The 21,610-nt window shown below is 38.4% G+C and overlaps 1 protein-coding gene across 1 annotated transcript in view; it reads left to right on the top strand.

Moving 5' to 3' along the window:
* Positions 1 to 3,892: 3,892 nt before the first annotated feature.
* The window catches only part of LOC117876622 (myotubularin-related protein 13-like), a gene marked incomplete at its 5' end in the record, with an annotated part of 40,736 nt that continues 23,018 nt past the window's right edge, over positions 3,893 to 21,610 (top strand). The window contains 7 exons of the mRNA XM_034768874.1: positions 3,893 to 4,025; positions 5,639 to 5,747; positions 7,392 to 7,505; positions 11,387 to 11,464; positions 13,622 to 13,735; positions 14,556 to 14,684; positions 15,638 to 15,736. Coding sequence (XP_034624765.1) covers positions 3,893 to 4,025; positions 5,639 to 5,747; positions 7,392 to 7,505; positions 11,387 to 11,464; positions 13,622 to 13,735; positions 14,556 to 14,684; positions 15,638 to 15,736 — 776 coding nt within the window. The remainder of the gene's footprint in view (positions 4,026 to 5,638; positions 5,748 to 7,391; positions 7,506 to 11,386; positions 11,465 to 13,621; positions 13,736 to 14,555; positions 14,685 to 15,637; positions 15,737 to 21,610) is intronic.

Genomic DNA, 21,610 nt, shown 5'->3' with positions numbered 1-21,610 from the left:
TCTAGCATATTAATGACTGCTTTCTAGGCAGTTACTAGAACTAGAGGCTCAAGCTGCTGCTTTATCTGTCAGCTTGTTTGGAATACAGCATTCAAATGACATAAAATATTAGGTAGGACCAGTTCTTAAAAAAGCTGGAGTTTAGTGCTCACTTGTGAACCTATTTATTCAGACTTCTACAAATAGTGTATGTGGCACAAGTGGTGCTAAAACACCCACTTTTATGCAGTTTGTGTATACATACAAAATGTGTGGGGGAGTAGGTGGGTATATGTGTAAAAATATGTATCTGTGGGTGCATATATGTATAAGGAATACATTTTAAATTGGGACCTTGATCTTTTTCATAGAGTTGTGATATACTGGTTGTTTGTAACAGGATTCAAGGTAGAAGAGGAAAAGGTGAAGCAAATTTGTACTAAGAATGACCTGCCAGGGTTAGAAAGAGTTTGACAGACAAATACAAATGTTTCAGAGGAAATAAACTTTCCTAAGGTTTAGTTCTGGACAAGTAATCCATTAAAATATTTACCTGGTTGTGAAGATGGCCTGAGCCATTGGTTCTTTTAATCACTCAAGCAACTTCCTAAAGCGACTGTAGAACTAGCCTCATACTGGAAATCTTCCAAAATAATCCTGTTAGTAAGAAGCTTATTATATCTTAAAATAAGCTGCATGGATACATTGTATAAATATTGAAAGACATATACCATTTATATTGAGACATGGCAGTCCTTTATTAGTTAAATTGAACATACCTGTAATTTATTATAACAGCAAATTTTGTTCCTTATTAATGTTTTTGTCAACAGTAGCTTAATTATGCTGGTAGTTTTTAGAACTCTGTATTGTTTTGATATGTGATTGTGAACATGTACTTAGAATGATTTTCCCCCCCAAAAAAGGTTGATCCCAGATAATAGTTTACTGAGTATCCAAGGTATTTGAATTAAGATACTTTTTAAAGTTTTACATTCATCATAATCCACTGCAACCCCTTATGTCACATAGCTGGGAAAAAAATAGGACTTTTTGTCTCCACAGCTTGATTTCACCAGAGTATTTTGTTTAAACCCCCCTCCCCCCCCCCCCCCACCCCCCCCCCCCCCGCTATTTATAATACACAGCTGTAATCATTTTTATCAGGAAAATCTTTGATCTATTGTGATCTCTCATGTTAGAAGGCAAATATTGTGGCTTGGGGATGGGAGGGGAAAATTACCTTTTTAATGAATCTTTCTTTACAGATGTTGATCAGACGAGCATTGAGAAAATTTTGGTACACCAAAACTTTCTAATAAGTGAATATGGATGTTCCTGTCCTTCCTCTGGGTTTTATAGGAGTTGCCTTCCTTCCAGAATGCTTAGAGCACAGTAGCTTTTTCTTTTATTATAACATAGTTAATAGAACTATACAAGCTCTTCTAGGATGGTTTGTGAGTCAGATATACCTATAGTCAGCTGCTATGTCAGATTCTTACAAGAATATGATGAAGCAATCTAATAATATATATTTGTAACCTTTGTTGTAATAAGCTTGATTTTGAAGTTTCAGGTCAGCCTATTATCATCCACTTCAGGTTTATTCCTAAAAAGTGATTTTTGCTCGAAGTTGTTTTAGCTAGATGAAAAAAACTTGATTTTCTATAGAACCTTTCAAGTTTAATGTATCATTAACCCATGGCCTAGATCAGGGGTCGGCAACCTTTCAGAAGTGGTGTGCTGAGTCTTCATTTATTCACTCTAATTTAAGGTTTTGCGTGCCAGTAATACATTTAAACATTTTTAGAAGGTCTCTTTCTATAAGTCTATAATATATAACTAAAATATTGTTGTATATAAATTAAACAAGGTTTTTAAAATGTTTAAGAAGCTTCATTTAAAATTAAATTAAAATGCAGAGGCCCCCCGAACCAGAGGCCAGGACCTGGGCAGTGTGAGTGCCAAGGAAAATCAACTCATGTGCCGCCTTTGGCACGTGTGCCATAGGTTGCCTACTCCTGGCCTAGATACTGCTATTGATTGTGCTGGAGTCTGGAGCCTATAAACAGTTTTAGAAGTGTGTGAATATTGGTCTTTTCTTGCTCTCTCTAAGGAATGCTGTCTGAACTTTCACTTACAGATGTAGAACCACCTGAGAAGAGACATGGGTTCAGTAGCTCATTCAGAACTTTTTTTTAGTATACCATACAAATAAGACTTATAGATTCATAACTTACTGTTTCTTCAACTAGGACAATATGAACTTCCAGCCAACCCAGTCATTTTTCTAATCTTTTTTTCCATCTCTCAGTGGGTGGGAGGGTAGATTAACTTCCAAGAAGTAGATGAAAGAAAAGTAGTAGATCTAACTCTTCAGAATATAATCGTGACATTGCCGGTGCACTCATTAGATACAAACAATTGGACGGTATCACCCATGTTTTAAAGTAAACTGTTCTGCATTCATATTTGCAACAAGGCTTACCATCCTTCAGGTTGCTTGTCTCTCTCCATGTTTACATTGGCTTATGCCAGCCCCTTTTTGGTACTATGTGGATGGAGTTTGTAACCACAAACCATTATGTTACTCTTGACTCAGCCTTCTCAGAAGTCAGAATGAAGTGCTTACCCCCAATGTAATAGGCTCCAAATCTCAATTTTTTTAAAGAGAAACTAATTTTTCTGGCAATACAGAAAATATAAACTGATTTTAAGAAGCATTAAATAAAATTTAGTTAGGCAAAACTATGCTGTTTTAGAAGATCACTACAGAAAATTGCCTGTAAACAACCCCCCCCCCCCATCTTTATTAGGAAGGTAACGAGAAACCCTACATATGTGATGCAAGCCCTCTTAGTGACAACACAGTCTACGTCCTCAGGAAATTTTATGAATTGCAGCATTTCTCAAGAAATTTCATTATTTCTAGCAACAGAGGGTCCTGTGGCACCTTTAAGACTAACAGAAGTATTGGGAGCATAAGCTTTCGTGGGTAAGATGCAAGACTTGCATCTAAAGAAGTGAGGTTCTTACCCATGAAAGCTTATGCTCCCAATACTTCTGTTAGTCTTAAAGGTGCCACAGGACCCTCTGTTGCTTTTTACAGATTCAGACTAACACGGCTACCCCTCTGATATTATTTCTAGCATATCTCAAAGACACATCTATTTAAAAGGATGGGACTCTTTTTGTATAAAGGAAATGCATTTTTTTGGTCTTCCCCAGGAGTACATTACTTTGTAACCTATGCAACAGGTTATCCTTTATACCATCTTACCAAAACCAGTTTAATCGGCTTCATGTGTCTTGTCCTCAATCTTGCAGGGCTTGTTTAGACAGTCAGCTCCTCTTTAACTCCTTCCAATCACAAATATAGTGTCTAGGCCTTACAGGCCTTTGTTTAACCTAATGAGTCACAGAAAACACTTTTACAGATAAAAGTATTAATGTGTTTACTAGACAAACCTCATGAGCTCTTTGTCCATGATCAGCAATACTCACAGAGATAGTACATAAAGGTTCAGAAGTTGAGCTTGGATCAGCCACCAACAATGGGCTCTAGAGTCATGTTTACCTTTGCATACTACCATTTGCGGTCATTGTTAAGCACTGTTAGGATTGTTTTCAGAAGAGAAAATCCTTGGAAATGGGATAGAAAAGGCGGTGTAATAGAAAATATTTGAACTACTGGAAATTATTCACTGGGTGTTATACCAACTTGAAAAATAGAAAACAAAACTGATAGTCAAAGAAAAGGCAGAAAAATCACAGGATAAGGCATTTGCATACTTATTACAAATTTTCCTCCAGTGACTCCAAGAATTCTTAACAATTTTTCATTTTCATTCTTTGTTCTGTTTTGGTTATGGGTTTATCATTTGTAAAGCACACTTTTTTTTTTTTTTTAAAGGAATCCAAAATGTGCTGAGCTTGTTCTGTGCGGTCCTTACAGAAAATAAGGTTCTCTTTCACTCTGCAAGTTTTCAGAGGCTCAGTGATGCCTGTAGAGCACTGGAGTCTTTAATGTTTCCTCTCAAATATAGGTGAGTTTTGTTAGACAACTTTGACACTTTGGACTTGATGTTGAAAACCTGTATTTATACAAGTTATCTTTACTCATGCAAGGTGTGCCATTGAACTTAATGAACTATTTTCATGAATAAGGATTACCCACATAAGGAAAGGCTTTCAGGATCAGACATTTGGTCTTACGGTTTGTGTACTTCATCGATCAGACTCTCATTTAATCCATTTCAATGTAAATTGTATGTAATTTAACAAAAATACGGTGTAGACACCTTGACAGCAATACTACCTGATTATAAATCTCTTTTTCTAATGCAGTCATGGTCCACGAGCAGAGGCTGACACTTGTGCCAGTTTGTGCGATAGTTTTGTAAGGTGTACAGATGTCCACTATGGACTACGCTGCAATCAATAAATTAATTCCTTGTGAAAAAAGCCACATTTGAACCCAGTTTTTTAGGTCAAAAGGTAGTGTATCAGCATCTGAGGGCAACAGTCAGAGGTGCCATCACAGCTGGGGTAAGCATATCCGTGCTAGCTTTAATCTACCTAGCATGGCTAAAAGTAGCAGTGAAGATGCAGCAGTGCAGGCTGAACAAGCCCACTGGGAACCCTCAATGTATTTACATTGCTAGCCCGTCCTGGGGTCTGTGCCACCATGTCTTCACTGTTATTTTTAGGTAGGTTAGGTAGTTCAATGGTAGTGCGAGTATGCCTACCTGAGCTGCAGACCCACCTCCAATTGCAGTGTAGATATATTCTTAGTTGCACAAATGAAAGAGGTGTAATTCTAACGCAAGTGTCTGCAAAAGATACTTCTAAGATTGAGTATGCAGAATTCTTGTATTTGTTCAAAATAGTTCAAAGACAGGTTTGTATCTTAAACAACAATAGAAAAACTTCGTAACAGATTGAAAGTGAATTTTGAAATATTGTTCCTTAATGTTAAAATATCTGTGAAATTTCCCATGTCAAAATCAACCTTGGAGAGCCATGTGTCAGTGATGTTACATTTTTTTTTTATTTAGATCATATTTAAATATGACTCAGATCACAAGTAACATGAGTACAGTGGTCTCAGTTTAGTCCTAAATAAACATTGTCTGCATCACTAAACTCTACATTTGGGAATTTCATTATTATGTGACACTGTACAAAAGCAGTAATTAGCATTATATATTGTACTGCATGCTTTACTTCAAAAGTACTATGTTTTTAAAACTTAGTGTGCACTCCATAACAGATCTAATGTCTCTAGTGCAATAATAATCTCTTCGTACACATTTATCACATTAATGGGCACCATATAAGAGCCTAGATAGATTACTATGAATATTCTTTTTTGTCTTTTCTTCTTAGTTTACGTGCATATTCAAAAATAGTTTATCTATTTGTGATAGATTTTTATAAAGAAATTACAAGCCCCTTGTGATAATGGACTTCTTTATATTTTCATGCCAGAATGTTGTTCTAACTTTGAGTATGGTACTTCATAGTTGATGTACTGAATGCCCCAGAATTTTAATTGACAAATTATGAAGTAGTTATAATAGGTGGCAGGAAGGTAAAGAAAGACATCATGTAATGGGGCAGACAAAAAAGCATAACTTTTTATTAATTCTCTTCACAGTTATCCCTATATTCCAATTCTCCCTGCACAGCTGCTAGAAGTTCTCAGTTCACCAACGCCTTTCATTATTGGTGTACATTCCATCTTTTGTGCTGACATTCATGAGCTTGTAAGTATGCCTAAAAAGAATATGTACAGTCATGGTGTCAAATATGATATTTGTGTAGAGAATTTTTTGTTCTTCAAGCATCATAGTTTAAGCTATTCATAGCCATACAAAGTATACTCCTGGGGAGAATTCTGCGCCAAAAAATTAAAATTTTTGCACACAATTTGTTAAAATTCTGCATATTTATTTGTTAAAAAATAAATACAATCGCTCTGGTTTAAATTATTTTTAACTACAATACAATGGATGAAGAAAAGGAGTGGGGAGCACTGGAGGAAATCCCCCAAGCCCCCTCTGTAATAGTAATGTAACTAGTATTGACCCTTTACTGCTAGTTATTAGTCAACAAATATATGCAGCCATATACTCCGTGTTACATCATAGGCAACTGAAAAGTAAGCGAGGGCTGGGGACTCAAACTCACAATTTATATTGGCTACTGATCATCTCCAGAAAGGTCAGTAACAAACAGTTCATGAAGCACATTTTGATAGGAAATTTTTTCAGTCCAAAAATTTAGATCAATTGTAATCACTAAAGCACCATAAGCATTTATAAGGACACACTGTCCTGTACAATAAGACTCCGTTACACCACTTTGACAATGCAAGTAGCCTTAACATTTTTAGACCTGTTTTATACTCCTGGGGGAATTCACTAATAACAATGGGAACAATTCACTAAGCAGGCAAGCTGCTATATTCTGCTGTGTCTGAGGAGACACTCCTACCTTCCCAGAAACACCCCAAAGCCCTGCCCTTTCACCCTGAGCATGCCGCAATAGCGATTGAGAGGGGACAGAGTATCTCTCTGTCTCAAACACACGATTGCCCAGCCCTCCCGTCCCAGCGGTGATTTATGTCTCTACTGGCTGCACCAGGTGCCCAAACAATGCAGGCAGGGGTGCATGACCGCTTTTGCAGCTTCCCTTTGCGTCCCCTTCAGAAGCCATTTTTCTGTGGGGAAGCAAAGAAATCTGCGGGGGCCATGGATTCCGCACACACACAGTGACACAGAATTCCCCCAGGAATAAAAGTACCAGTAGATAAAGCAGGACAATCAGTAATGGGCAAAAACAAACAAAAAAACCTCACACACCAATTAATTGAACCTGTTGTAAATTCTTCTACAAATACCAATATAACCTGTCAGAAGGAAATAGGGTGAGGGAAGGAAAAACTCAGAAGAATGATTTTGCGATTAAGATGCAGGGTGTAAAGTCAAGACAGCGATATATTTCGAACTCTGCTTCAGACTTCTGTTGTGACCTTGAGCAATTCAATTAGACCAACATTTGCCAAGGTATCCTTTGATTTTTTGGAGTTGTGATTGCTCAGCACTTCTGAAATTCAGTCATAAGCTATCTCAAGTTGGAGACCCTAAAACTGAGGCACCCAGAACTAGAGGCCACTCTTGAAAGTTTGGCCTCTCTCTCTCTGAGTCACATAGGTGTTTTGAGGTTACATTCATTAATATTATTTGTGCTCAAGCTCCTTCATTAAGGGCACTATAGAATTGTGAAGTAATATTATCTTCACTCATTTTAGGTTAAATCATATGTAAAATCTGAAATGTCCATTTGGTGTTTTAACTGTGTGCATCAGAGAACATACTATATATAAAATATTTGTTTTTCTTTTTCAGTTGGATGTAATTATAGCAGACCTGGATGGAGGCACAATTAAAATTCCTGAATGTATTCATCTATCTCAGCTCCCAGAGCCACTGCTACATCAAACTCAAACAGCTCTTTCTTTAGTACGTCTCATTTCCTGATCAGCTTGTCCAGATCTTTTTAAAAATGTAAAAAGAAAAAATAAAATCTCTGAATATTATGAAACATTTTGAAAATGACTTATGAAGATTTAAAAGAAAGATGAATTAACTCCTAAATGCATTGTATGTGAATACCATAAATACTTAGAATTTAAAAGATGGAGATTACACTGGGCCCTAAAGGCCCATCAGTCTACTCTTTGGCAAGCAATTTTTGTTATATGCAGGTATACCCAGATATGATATTGGAGGTTTATATATTTTTTCTCTTAAACATCATCTCAGGTTTAGAATCATAGGACTGGAAGGGGCCTTCAGAGGTGATCTAGGCCAGTCCCCTGGACTCATGGCAGGACAATTATTATCTAGACCATCCCTGGCATGTGTTTGTCTAACCTGCTCTTAAAAATCTCCAATGATGGAGATTCCACAACCTCCCTGGGCAATTTATTCCAGTGCTTAACCACCCTGACAATTAGGAAGTTTTTCCAACGTCCAACTAAACCTCCTTTGCTGCAATTTAAGCCCATTGCTTCTCGTCCTATCCTCAGAAGTTAAGGAAAACAATTTTTCTCCCTCTTCCTTGCAACAACCTTTTATGTACTTGAAAACTGTAGTCATGTCCCCCTCAGTCTTCTCTTTTCCAGACTAAACAAACCCAATTTTTTCAATCTTCCCTCAGAGGTCATGTTTTCTAGACCTTTAAATAATTTTTGCTGCTCTTCTCTGGACTGTTTTCAAGTTGTCCACATCTTTCCTGAAATGTGGCACCCAGAACTGGATACAATACTCCAGTTGAAGCCTAATCAGTGCGGAGTAGAGTGTCTTGCTTACAATTCTCGTGTCTTGCTTACAACACGCCTACTAATACATCCCAGAATGATGTTCGCTATTTTTTTTTTTTGCAACAGTTTTACACTGTTGACTCATATTTAGTTTGTGGTCCACTATGACTCCTGATCCCTTTCTGCAATACTCCTTTCTAGGCAGTCATTTCCAATTTTGTATGTGTGCAACTGATTGTTCCTTCCTAAATGGAGTACTTTGCATTTCTCCTTATTGAATTTCATCCTGTTTACTTCCGACCATTCTCCAGTTTGTCCAGATCATTTAGAATTATAATCCTGTCCTCCAAAGCACTTGCAACCCTTCCCAGCTTGGTATCATCCACAAACTTTGTAAGTGTATGCTCTATGCCAGTGGGGGGCAACCTGCGGCCCACTGGCTGCATGCAGCCTCTCAGGGTAATCCGCTGGCGGGCCGCCAGACAGGTTGTTTACATTTGCACGGCCATCCGCAACTCCCAGTGGCCGCAGTTCACCATTCCCGGCCAATGGGAGCTGTGGGAAGCTGCGGCCAGCACGTCCCTGCGTCCTGCGCTGCTTCCCACAGCTCCCATTGGTCGAGAACGACGAACCGCGGCCACTGGGAGCTGCGGGCTGCCGTGCAAATGTAAACAAACTGTCTGGCAGCCTGCCAGCGGATTACCCTGATGAGCCACAGGTTGCCCACCACTGCTCTATGCCATTATCTAAATCATTGATGAAGATATTGAACAGAACCGGACCCAGAACTGATCCCTGCGGGACCCCACTTGTTATGCTCTTCCAGCATGACTGTGAACCACTGATAACTACTCTCTGGGAATGGTTTTTCAACCAGTTATGATCCCACTTATAGTAGCTCCATTTAGATTGATTTTCCCTAATTTATTTACATACAAACCTACCTTGGTGTAATTGGGCTCAACTCTGTTGAAGCCATTGAAGCTTATGCCAGGGTTAAGTTGAACCCAGCATGTTCACTTCCTTAAGCCTTTCCTCATAAGGAACTCTTTGCTTCTCTCTGCTCTTTTTAGAAAAATGCCTTTCACCTTTCTATGCCTAGAATTGCACACAGTACTCTGTTAACAAAACTCTTTTTAAAAGAACTATTATCTTTCTTGATTTATAACTAATGCCACTTATCACATATCCTAAGATTTCATTCATTTATGGCATGTTGTGTCTTCTTAACATCTGAGAAGGGGAAAGTGACCTTTTTCTCCCTAATAGTACATTTGGAAATACATCTCAGTTTAATATTTTGCTTTAACAATTATTACTGAAAATTCAGCTGCTTTATTATGATTTACCTTGGTGGCTTTTCAGTTGAATGCACAATTCCAAGAATCCATTTTAATTTTAAATTACTGTGATGCCTGGCAAAAGAATTGTAAAAGAAGAGCTGAGTTTTGCAGTAAATATTTTTTTTTTATGCTTGATTATCATTCCACATTGAGGAATCACCACAAGCTTCCTGTCATCAAAGGAACTGTCTTTATCCAGCATTATCAAAAACTGAAAAATGCTGTTTCAAACATTTTTGGTCTGACCAATAGGGCCAACCTCATATGGTGACTGATTTCCCGACACAGCTTTTATAATGGTTGGGTTATTTCACTTTTCTTTCCTTATTCCGTCCATCTTTCCTTCCTCTTCTCTTTTATAGGGTTGACCACACTGGAGCTCGTCCATGGTCATTTCATGTGCATGCTTTGCTGTGTGGTTCAGGCAAAAGTTTTAACCCTAAGAAGAAGGGAAAACAAATGAAAGAAAATTGGATGGAGTTACAGATTGTGTGTGTGTGTGACAATAGATTTTATTTTAATGTAGTGGCTTAGCACCAGAATTTAAACTGAGGAGTTACCAAAGCTAAGTTACAGCTTCATTATCAGTACTTTTAAACAGAGTAAGTAAATAGGCCAAGATTTTCAAATAACCAAAGCATCCAATATCATTAGTTATGGGCTCTTAACTCAAAACACCTTGGAAGAGCCTGATTTTCAGAGAGCAGGTGCTCAGCTTTGTATGAAAATCACGCCCCTTTAATGTTTGTCAGTTTGAGCACCCAAAATCACTAGTCACATTTGAAAATCTAGACTATACTCTGCAATAGAGAGTCAATTTATGTTTTGCATATACCATAAGATATAGTTACAGAAGAATTGAGTTATTTTCTTGACTGCCACAGACGCCCTGTGTGACTTTAGGCAGATATCTTAACCTTCTCTGCATCAGCTAACACAAATGTAAAATCAGGATAATAATTCGTACCTACTTCACAAGGGCTTTGGAATCTTGATTAATATTTACTAAATGCTTTGAGATGGTTGGACAAAAGATGTTCTAGGAGTGCACGTAATTGTTGTTGTTACTAATAAAAATAATTTCTTTATTGACTAATGACCTGACAAATATCACTGAAAATGTAATCCATTTTCTGGATACAGAAGTGCAAAAGTAATTTAAATGAGTGTACCTTCAGTTCTGTTCTGGCCCTACCAGCAAGTGTTTATATAAAATTCCTGTTGAATTCTACGAAGAAAATGCTATGCACAAAGGAACAGAAAAATCAAAAAGGCAAAATAAGCAAAAAACCTAAAACATTTTCCTTGCTACATTATACTCCAAAAAATTCCTTTTCAGATTTAGAATTTTTTCAAAAATTTCATCCCAGAGATATTTATGTTTTGCAGTTATAAGCCTCTGCAATACAGGAGTTGCAAATCAAAACCAGTTAGAAATAATAGTGATGGCACAAACTTTAACAATGCTGCTTATGACATTTAAGATGACAACCCTGGCTTTCAACACCAACTAAAATCTATTGCAAATACTCCCCGTATTCCATCAATTGAACAAGGACGTTTTAATTCCTAATTTTTGTGTAGTATTTAGGGTTTAATTGTGTATGCATCATTTTTAAAGTATTTACAGTGCAAAGAGTATTAACAAAAATTAAATAGGACCAGGAAAAAAGTTAACAATTCAATTTGTATTCACGTTTTAACAATTATTTTCATTAATTAAAAAATGTCATAGGTTTTACACCCCGATTTGGAAACGGCAGATTATGCATTCCCTCCACCACGAACAGGTTTATCACACTCAAAAATGCTGGTAAGACATATTATTTCTGACTTTGTAATAAATAGAAAAATATTAAGTTTTTAGAATAAGCTTCTTTTAAGAAGCTAGATTTCTGTAGTTAGTTTTCTCTATTCTTCTACAATATATATGAGGAGGAAAAAGTTCTTTAGCTAGGAAATACTATAAATATTCACTTCTTTCTCTTGTACAGAAATGATATGAAGTAGAAGTTAAAAAGTAATCTACAGATTTATTATTTTCCATTATTTTGGTATGTTAAAAGAGAAATGATCTAAATCAATATTGCCCAGGTAGAGAGTACTATAGAAGTGCAAAGTATTATTATTACTATTATTGAACTAGACTAGGTCTCTTTAAACATAGGTTTGGGAGGTAGAGTATTTTTCCCCCTACTTGAAATTTGTTAAACCTGCAAAGACTGGATAGTTGTCAGTTACGTAGTTACTTTGTAGACTAGAAATTTTTTTTAATGAAAACTTAAATTCCACAGAATATAAGGTGGTGGGGGGAAAGGTGTTCATGAGAGGGCACTGTACAGACCCATAAACTACTCACCACAGGTTTGGAAGTTTGAGCTGGAGACTGTGTTAAACCAGTGAGAGAGAGAGCCAAGCCAGAAATTACTATGCATCACTAAGATTTCCTAAGACCAGTAGTTCACAAATAAAAAAAAACAAAGAAAGAAGAGGAAGAATCAGTGCTGTTGGAAGTGAATGAGAACTAAATATAGAGGAGGAGAAGAGAGAAGTAAGAGATTGAGAGTGCTCCAGAATGCAAGCTTCTAGTGACGGACTCAAAAAGGTGGAATAAACCTGGAAATCAACATACTTGCGTTCACTTATGAAATTTGATACCACCATCTCTGGAAGCCATTACTGTAAGATAAAAACCTGATTAGAAGAGTGAATAAAAGAGAATTTTGTTTGGAAAACATTGTCAGCTCAACTCTTTAAGAAAGCCATTGTGTGTCTAAAAAAAAAAAAGATGCTATAGGTTATCTAGCAGCTACAGCAATGGTCTGACTGTATGAGAAATAGAGATGGGACTCATTAATTTTATAATAAAAAGGGAAACTAGGAGTATATTTTATGTTTGTGCATACACATGGTTTATTTATACACTACAAAGAGAATTCTAACTTCTTAATGTTGCATTGGGCTCTGGTGAACATAAACTTGGGGCGAGGAGTATGTAATGCTATCTAAGACATAAAATGGAAATCTTTAGTAAAAGATAAGAATAGCATCACTTCACTCAGTATTTTTCCTGGTTTTCTATATTTCTTGCTTCACCTTAAAAGATTCATTTTTCAGTCCTGAAGTCGAGGTGAAATCCTGGCTCCATTGAACATTGAAGCCAGGATTTCACCCTCTGTGGGTAGTCTTAAATTGGTGTAGTGCATATTACAATATTGATGCTTTCAATCCTGTATAATTTTTGTCTAACATAAGAGAAACAGACCGATAAATGTTTTGTGGTGGACACCTGTGTATATGACGTCTATAATTTATACAAGTTACTATAAACTATTTGGTGCTAACTGTGGTGAGCAGTCTGGCCCTGAAATAAATAGTGTATCTGCCAATAAGAGTAGATTTTATTGAATTCTAAATTAATTTGTAAGAGGAGAGAACAACACTGAGCACATTCTTAATGAAATTCAGGGCCGTCATCTAAAAAATAGTTGTTCTTTATAGAATCTTTAGTGAAACATAAAAGTCTGCTTCCAAAACAATCTATTGAAAGATTAAATCTTGATGTCATATCTTAATTTGATTCACTGTGGCCTGGAATTCATTTGTGCTTGTATTTTTCAAATCAAAGGTCATATTTTAAAGTGCATTTGAGACTTATTGTAAAATTGAAGTCCCAGAGCAGCCTGCAGGTTGGCTGCAAGAAGAGTGATTGTATTGAGAGTCTGGTTTTAGCTGAGGTAAAATGTAGTAATCTGAAGTGACAAAAGGGATTGGTAGTGATGAGCATAATACTCAAATTAAATTGCTCTCGCTGCTACACTGCTGTTCTGTTTTGGATATTGTCTGAGAAAACTGATTATTCTGTTTTACAAATGTTTGTGACATAGTTTTATACTTGCGAGGGGGTAGGGAGGGAGGAGGAAGTTATAGAAGCAAAGTTGTTTACACCATATTTGATCATCATTTACAGGATAAAGAAGTACGAGCAATTTTCCTGAGATTGTTTGCACAACTTTTCCAAGGATACAGGTCATGCCTTCAGCTGATCAGAATTCATGCTGAACCAGTTATACATTTTCACAAGGTAAAAGAGAAAAAAAGGTTGTTTGTATTTAGTGAATATTTAGGGTAACCAGACAGCAAATGTGAAAGATCGGGATAGAGGTGGGGAGTAATAGGAGCCTATATAAGAAAAAGACCCAAAAATCAGGACTGACCCTATTATATCGGGACTGACCCTATAAAATCGGGATATCTGGTCACCCTATGAATATTTCACATACGATTTGAATTCATATCAGACTCATATAGTTGCTTTCTGAACAAACTTCAACTATACAATCTTGGAATTTAATTTTGTGTCTGACATACAAAAGTTTCTTTTTATATGATATAGTAAAATCATATCATTCTGATATTACTGAGGTGGTACTGTACAGTACAGCTTAACAGGCCCATTTACTGTTGCATTTCCAAACAGATTTGTCTAAGATGAAATCTGTAGCAAAGACCACATGTTAATATTTAAAGTTAAAACTAATACAATTTTGGAAGTAATTCATGGATTTCAAGAAATGTTTACCTATAGTTAAAGGAATCAACTTAATAGTACTAGAATTATTTTGTATTTTGCCTCCCAGAAGTTTTATTGCTCAAAGAAAACAGATTTTTGAATGATTTTTAAAAGTGTGTCTGAGCGAGAAGGGGGAATGTTCCAGTTCCAATACCTTTTATTTTATTAAAAAAAAGATCATTTACAGTTATTGTCTCTTAAAACACTTTGCACTTATTAGAAGCAGAAGAAGGTTTAAGCTATTAATATACCTGGAGTTGATTAAATGTTCTGTTTGTTTCCATAACTTTTCAATTATACAGTGACCAATCCCTCTTTACATTCACTGCAGGCGGCCTTTTTGGGCCAGCGAGGCTTGATTGAGAATGACTTTCTCACCAAAATTCTCAATGGAATGTCATTTGCTGGTTTTGTATCTGAGAGAGGTCCTCCCTACAGATCCTGTGATCTCTTTGATGAGGTAAAAATTCTGTTCTGTATGATATGTTATATTCAAAAGACAGTTAAAATATAGATGAGATGCTTCTGTATGTAGAAAAATGGTAATTGATAAACTTCTGAATCTTAATATATCAAAATAAATATAATTACTACAAATTACATATTTTATAAATTATCAAGCAACATATGATCTTTTAAGCCCTGATGCTTTAATGAGGCTACACATTCATAACTTTACACACATGAAGTTATTGGGACAATCACCTACTTAAAGTTAACCATGTGTGTAAGTCATTGTAGGATTGTGGCCTAATCTTTTTATGGTCCCATTTGGAACTCGGTATACTGATAATACCTGCTAGGACAGAATTATTTTGAATAATTTAATTATATTTTTAGAAATATCTTGCAGAAGTAAATTTTTTGACAAATGTTAATAAATTAAATACACACTTGGCAAAGGAAACTGAGGCAAACATCTTCTCTTGTACAAAGTACAATGGAATCATCAATATTGCCACTGCTAGAGCTGCAGTTTTTAAATTCTTGTCTAAAAAGACCAGACACAGTAAATTTTTCATCCAAACTTGCTGTGCTGTTTAAACTTGAATGTTTTATACAATACTGATATAGCTCTGTATTACTTTTATGTGGAAGGTTCAGAAACACAGCATGCTTGTGTTAAATGAATATTACAGGAACACAGGTTTCCTGCACCGGAGTGATCTTAAGCTCCATCAAGTCTGGTATCTTGCCTCTGGAGCTGTGATTTGCCCTATGCCTAACGCTTCAGAGGAAAGTGAATATTCCTGATAATTCACCTAGGAAATGGTACACTGCTTCCCAGAAGCATAAGAGATTTTTCAGAGTCCAATTTTCTGTGCACCTTTCAGTTTAAGATGAATATTATGTATTTTCTATATTAGCAAAGTTATTTTAAATTGATTTTTAAACATTTTGATACTTTTTAAGTTGGTAGCTTTTGAAGTGGAAAGAATTAAAGCTGAGGAAAGTAATCCACCAAAAATGATGAAGCACGTCAGAGAGCTTGCCGAACAGCTGTTCAAAAATGTAAGTTTATTGTAGCCATGTATGTACTGTACTATAGAATGCTTCAATAATTCTTCACTAAACTAACATGATTTATAGCCTGAACAGCTGAAACAAATGACTCCTTGTGGCGGTCATCTTTGTATTTTGGCTAAAGCCTTTGAAACGTTAAATTGTATTATACTCCAGCAATTTACAACACATGTTAAAGTAGCTCAATATTATTGTTAATTTTCCCTTCAGCCGATGCACTATAGCACACTTCTTAGTTAACGTATATCACTTAATGCTTTTAAGGTTTCTTTGTTGCCTCTAGTATAGCCTCTCCACATCTCCCACCAACTCTATGCTCCTCAAACCCTGTTCCCCTCCCCCCCATTTCAGCACAATCTCTATTTTCCCAGTGTATGATTCCCCAGGAGAACCTTGCTTCCCAATTTGCATCCATCTACCAAATCTTGTCTACTCCATTTCTCACTCCCACCCCAAGCTGTCCCATGCACTTTGTACGTTTTTCAGGACACCATCCTCCATTGCCTCCTGCCTCCCTTATACTGACTAATCCTTACTCCACCTCCATGCTGTTGCCCTAACAACCCATGCTTTTGGCTGGTCCGGTATATCCTATGTCCTCCCACCCAAGACTACCCGTATCCTCTTCTCCATTAGCCATCAGTGTCTCTGCTTACCCTGTGATCCTCCAAGCCACCCACCACATGACAGCTTTGCTGTCTTCCCTGCCTCCAACATGTTTTTTTCAACCAGCAACTCTACTGTCCCCATCTCCTTTACATCCCCCTTCCCAGAATTACTTTCCACTTTTACACTTTTTCTAAAATATGGACATTCACACAAAGTAATGTAAAGTTAAAGGCTTTTTTTTAAGTGAATTTCCTTTAAACCTGTAATCTCTAAGTATCAAGGAAATGCCAGTTAAAGTGAGATTAACATCCATAGGTTATCCCAAAACTCTGTAAAGTGTGACCTTGGTAGGCTTTGGTTTTGTAACTTGCAGCACACAAGTCACATCAATAGTGTGCGCACAGGATGCCTGTTCCATTTTCAGTTCGCATTGTGTGAACATAGAGCAGTGGTTTACTGTGAGCTGAGGGAGTAGTGTTCTTGGCGGGTATCCTTAGATCCTTTATTTCATGGTTGAGCAGCGTGCATCATTGGATTGTTCTTGCTGTAAATCATGGGATTCAAAGCAGAAGCCAGGGAGATTAGATTTTTTTTTTTTTAAAGCCCATATTTCTGCTGCCTGCGCCCCAGGCTTCCTTCTTGGGTGGGCTAGCACAATTTTCAAATTGCTGTCTGCTAGCATGGACCCAGAAATCCACAGCTCCACTATCATGGCAAGTGTGAATACAAAGAGGCTGCTTGGACTGTATTACAGTATTCAAACCCAGACACATTCAGCATTAGATTTTTCCTGCCACGCCACCAAGCAGATGCTGTGGGTCCAAGAGAATATTCAATGGCAGGATCACTGGCTCCTCCAGCAACAGGACAACACTGCAAAACTGTTGCATCAAAATGAGGATGCTGAGCTGTTGGAACCAGAGGATCGGTTCAAGTGTCAGCTGCACCATTTCTGGGCCCTACCAACCTATGTAGAATGGTGGGAGACATTCATTCTGCATTAATGGCATGGAGGTTGGGACAGTTATTTGGGGACACCCCCTCCTTTCCTCTGATTCCCTGGTTAATGAAGCCATCCACAGGCCATTTGGAAAGAAGGAACAAACAGTTTAACTATTGCCTGAGTAGGTACAGAATGGAGGTTGAGAGTGCATTTGGTTGTTTGAAAGGCAGATGGCACTGCTTATGGAATCATATGGAAGTATCAGGGGAAAAAAATGCCCCAATCATTATAGCTTCATGTTGTGTTGTGCACAATATCTGTGAGACCAAGGAGGATAGCCTTAGCAATGGGTGGTAGGCGGAGGTGCAGAGACTTACTTGGTGGTTCAAGCAAGCAGCCAGGCATCCCATAGAGAACACTAACACCCAGTAGAATATTGTCAGGGATGCCTTGTGTTCATGTTTTGAATCGCAAGGTTGAACACGTGTGGACGTTCAGCTGCTAATTTATGGAGGCAGGTTGGGATAGCTGTGAGTAGTGCGGTATTGTTTATGGTGATGGAAGGGGGACATTGCCTATATACTTTTGTAAAACCAAATGAATTATTTTAGCTTTACTTAAAGGATTTTGTGTGTTACATGCCATGATGAGTCATAGTGGACCAAAATGGATTTTTAGCGATTTTTTTTTTAGAAACAACAGTAACAAAGCCAAAAATAAAGTTTTAATTGAACTGATGGATAAATAATACCTTTTTATTTGAAAATACATTTACCCAAACAGTCAACCGACTAACCGTCAAAAAGAAAACCTTTTTTATAAAACAACAGTGCAAACCAAACAATTCAATCTGCAAAAATAACAAGGTTGAAAGAAGGGTTTAAAATTGCAGGCTCATATTCCCTCTGCCTCTTCTTGTATGCAAGGGTACTGGGGTTGAGTGCTATTGCTCAAAATTTTCATGTATGTTGCAGGGCTCAAAAATGCTGGCTCCCAAGAGCCAGTGTTCTTGATGAGCAGATGGTGGACCTGAGAGGAGAGTGGTGTTTGGGACGTGTGTTGTATGTGTTTTATGGGGAAGAGTTGCTGCTGGTCCCAGTAGCCAGTATTGTCCAGAAGGCTGAAGGAGATGCTGGGTCCCCAGTTTATGGGACTGCATGGCTTGCTGGTCTAGCAGGAGCATGTCCTTCAGCCTCTGGACAATACTGGCTACTGGATAATGTCTCTGAGTTGCCTCTATATCTGCTTGTCTTTTTCCATGCTCTCCTTGGCCATGGCTATTGTTTTCCTTGGCTACTGCCACAATCTCCTAGGAGAGCTACGTTTCTTTCTCTTTCTGCTTCATCATGTACTGCCTCCACCTCTCAGTCAATGCGTTTTTTCTCTGGGACTTTGCTATGAGTTGACCAAACATCTCTTCCTGAGTCTCCTTTTTTGCCCCTCAGGTGGGCCAGCCTCTCAACAGTGGATAGAGGCCCTGTCCTTGATGGTCTGGCTATTGCAGGTGCTGTGGTAGTGTGTGTGGGGGGAAACAGTCACTTATTGTTCATATTCCGGACAGTCCATGATAAGACTTTTTTTTTTTTTTTCTATGTGCATGTGACTTTACTGTCTGCTGCATATGCAATTTGCCACTGTGCCTTAGTGGCGTGGGGGATGGGAGTGGGGGAGTGGAATTGTGCTCCAGTTTTGTTTGTGCATTTGAGTTGCATCTCTGGGTTTGGAGGGGTTATGGAGGGCATCGGGGTGCCAAGCCAGATAGTAATCTCCTCTGCATCCGCTTTAGGTTGCCCTGACTCTTGATGCTATTACACAGAGGCGGGAGACTAGAAAGCAGAGAATAGTCTTATTCAAAAAGCCAAAGGGCAAACCAGAAAGATATACATTGAAGTTGCTCACCAGGATGGTCATCCCAGAAGTGCTGCAAGAGTGGAAGAGGCTTGTGAACTATATTGGGGAAATGAGCATGCAGTGAATTCCCTATAATGTGTGAACCAAAATTGAGCAGTTTCTCAGTCTTAAGTTCTGCTTTATCTCCGTTGCAGACATAAAGTGCAAAGAAAAATAGATAGAGTCCTGCAATGATTGTCAACTAGAATGTACATTACAGGACATTTAAATCTCATAAGGGAAGAGTTCTGTTTGCATCTTTACCAGGCATGTGATGTCCATGTAAACTATGAACACAATCAAACTTCTTGCCCTCTAAATATTGTCTTAATAAACTGTTGCACTTCGCACAAATTATTTTTTCATTATTTGAATGTGCTGCAGGAGGGAGGGTCGGGCAGAGGCTGAAGCTGAAGCTGCGCCATGCTGCCTGCCGCCATTTCAGGCAGGCGAATAGGGAGGGATAGCTCAGTGGTTTGAGCATTGGCCTGCTAAACCAAGGGTTGTGAGTTCAATCCTTGAGGGGACCACTTAGGGCTCTGGGGCAAAATCAGTACTTGGTCCTGCTAGTGAAGGCAGGGGGTGGACTCGATGACCTGTCGGGGTCCCTTCCAGTTCTCTGAGATAGGTATATCTCATATATTATTATAGGGCAGGAAGGGCATTTGCTGGGCAGGAAAAATAAGGGAATGGGAAAGGAAAACAGGCAAATGAGCAAGCACCTTCTATGCCACAGTCTTGAAAACTGTCACTAGTCTCATGGCTTTAGCATGAGACAGAGGCCAGTCACTCATGTGGAACAGACACCATTTTGGAAACATCGGTGGGGGTGTGCCAAAGAGTGTGGGCCGATGGAGACAAAGAGGGCACAAGGGCTGGATATTTGAAAGGGGTCCTAGCTCACGTTCATCTGAAATGGCTACCTCCATGGGGTACCCAGAATAGAATGTAGAAAGACAATGTAACACAGTAATAATAAAAAAATTGGAAGGATAGGTACTTCCCTTCCAAAGTTCCCTCCAGAGAATCTGCGTCTTCAGTTCTGGACCGGGTTTCTGTCTGGGACCTAACCTCAGCCAATGCAAGGCAAGAATTGGGGTACTTTGCAGCAGGGTATTATTGCAGTTGGATTTCCAACTGACCAGTGTCAGGGTCCTGGGTCCCAAAAAGATCATTGTCTATCAGGGCACAGCTCCTCTCTGGCATCCTTTCCCACTCATCCTACAGTAGGCCTTGCTGGTTGTCCGTAGTGGGCAGGAAAGTGTGGCCAGCAGGCTCCACATGGTGTCTTGGACAGGTTGTGCTATAATTATGTAGGATCCTGCAAGCTCATCATAAAATGGACAGGTCACATGCCCCTTGCCAAATTGTATCCTTTTGTCCCCCCTTTCAATGTACTTACTCCCAAGTTGCTTGATCTTTATCTGGCATTGGTTGTCATCCCAGTCATGGCCCCTCTCAGAAATTTGCTTGGCAATGTCCATAAAAAGGTTTTTATTCAGGTGGCTGATCACAAGAGCTTTCTGCACCAACACTTCTCCCCAGATAGCAATGAGATCCAAGGTCCCGGCACAGCTTTAAACAGCTGGGCAAAGCATGTTGTGGGACTTCTGGAGCGCAATTGTGGTTGCATCACAAGAATGCTGATACGCTCAGATCCAGGAACAAATGGGTGAATTCTGGCTCTGTGCCAGCCTTTATGGGGAGGAGGTGATGTCCTGAGAACTTGACATCAGAGTCAGGGGAAGGCACACTGGTGGACAGGCAGGTCAGTAATGGTTGACTTACAAGGCACTGTTGGAAACATGGGGAAAAAATGGTATGCAGCAGTTTTGTCCACATGAACAGTAGACCACACTAATTCAATTTGCAGCAAAACCTAGTCCGCTTGGCAAGAAGACTCCAGAGTTCATGGCAAATGTGGAGTAAGTGCACAGTGATGGATTATGTTGTGTGTATGCAAACCATTTTCAAACTGCATTCAATCCTCTTTTAAACCCCTGTGTAGACAAGGCCAAAACCAGGGGTTCTCACAAGAAAATTTTTGATGGCCTTAGAGGTGGTCACTCTGACAATTTTCCCTAAAATACTTAATTAACTTTAGGAAAAACAAATAAATATGCACATATCCATGTCCAAATCATTGTAATTTATTTATGTAGGGTTTTTTTCAGACTCAGTAATAAAAATAATGTACAGTTGTTGCTATTCTTTACTGGACAAACAGAATAGAAACAAAATAAGGTGCTTTGCGAGTTCTTTTCTTTTTTGTTGCTACTTCTGGTTTTTTTGGTTGCTGGTTTGTTTGTTTTTTAGACTTCCTAGTCAGCTCCTTTGAAAACTGATATTTGTACGTTTGTTAATATTGCTTTTCACAGCAGACTTACTCAGCCATGGTAAGCTGGGGGACAAATCAAGCT

Source organism: Trachemys scripta, chromosome 4 (genome assembly GCF_013100865.1).
Source record: "Trachemys scripta elegans isolate TJP31775 chromosome 4, CAS_Tse_1.0, whole genome shotgun sequence".
Classification (NCBI taxonomy): Eukaryota; Metazoa; Chordata; order Testudines; family Emydidae; genus Trachemys; species Trachemys scripta.
Note: the sequence above shows the minus strand (reverse complement) of the source record. Positions and strands in the feature narration are given on the sequence as shown.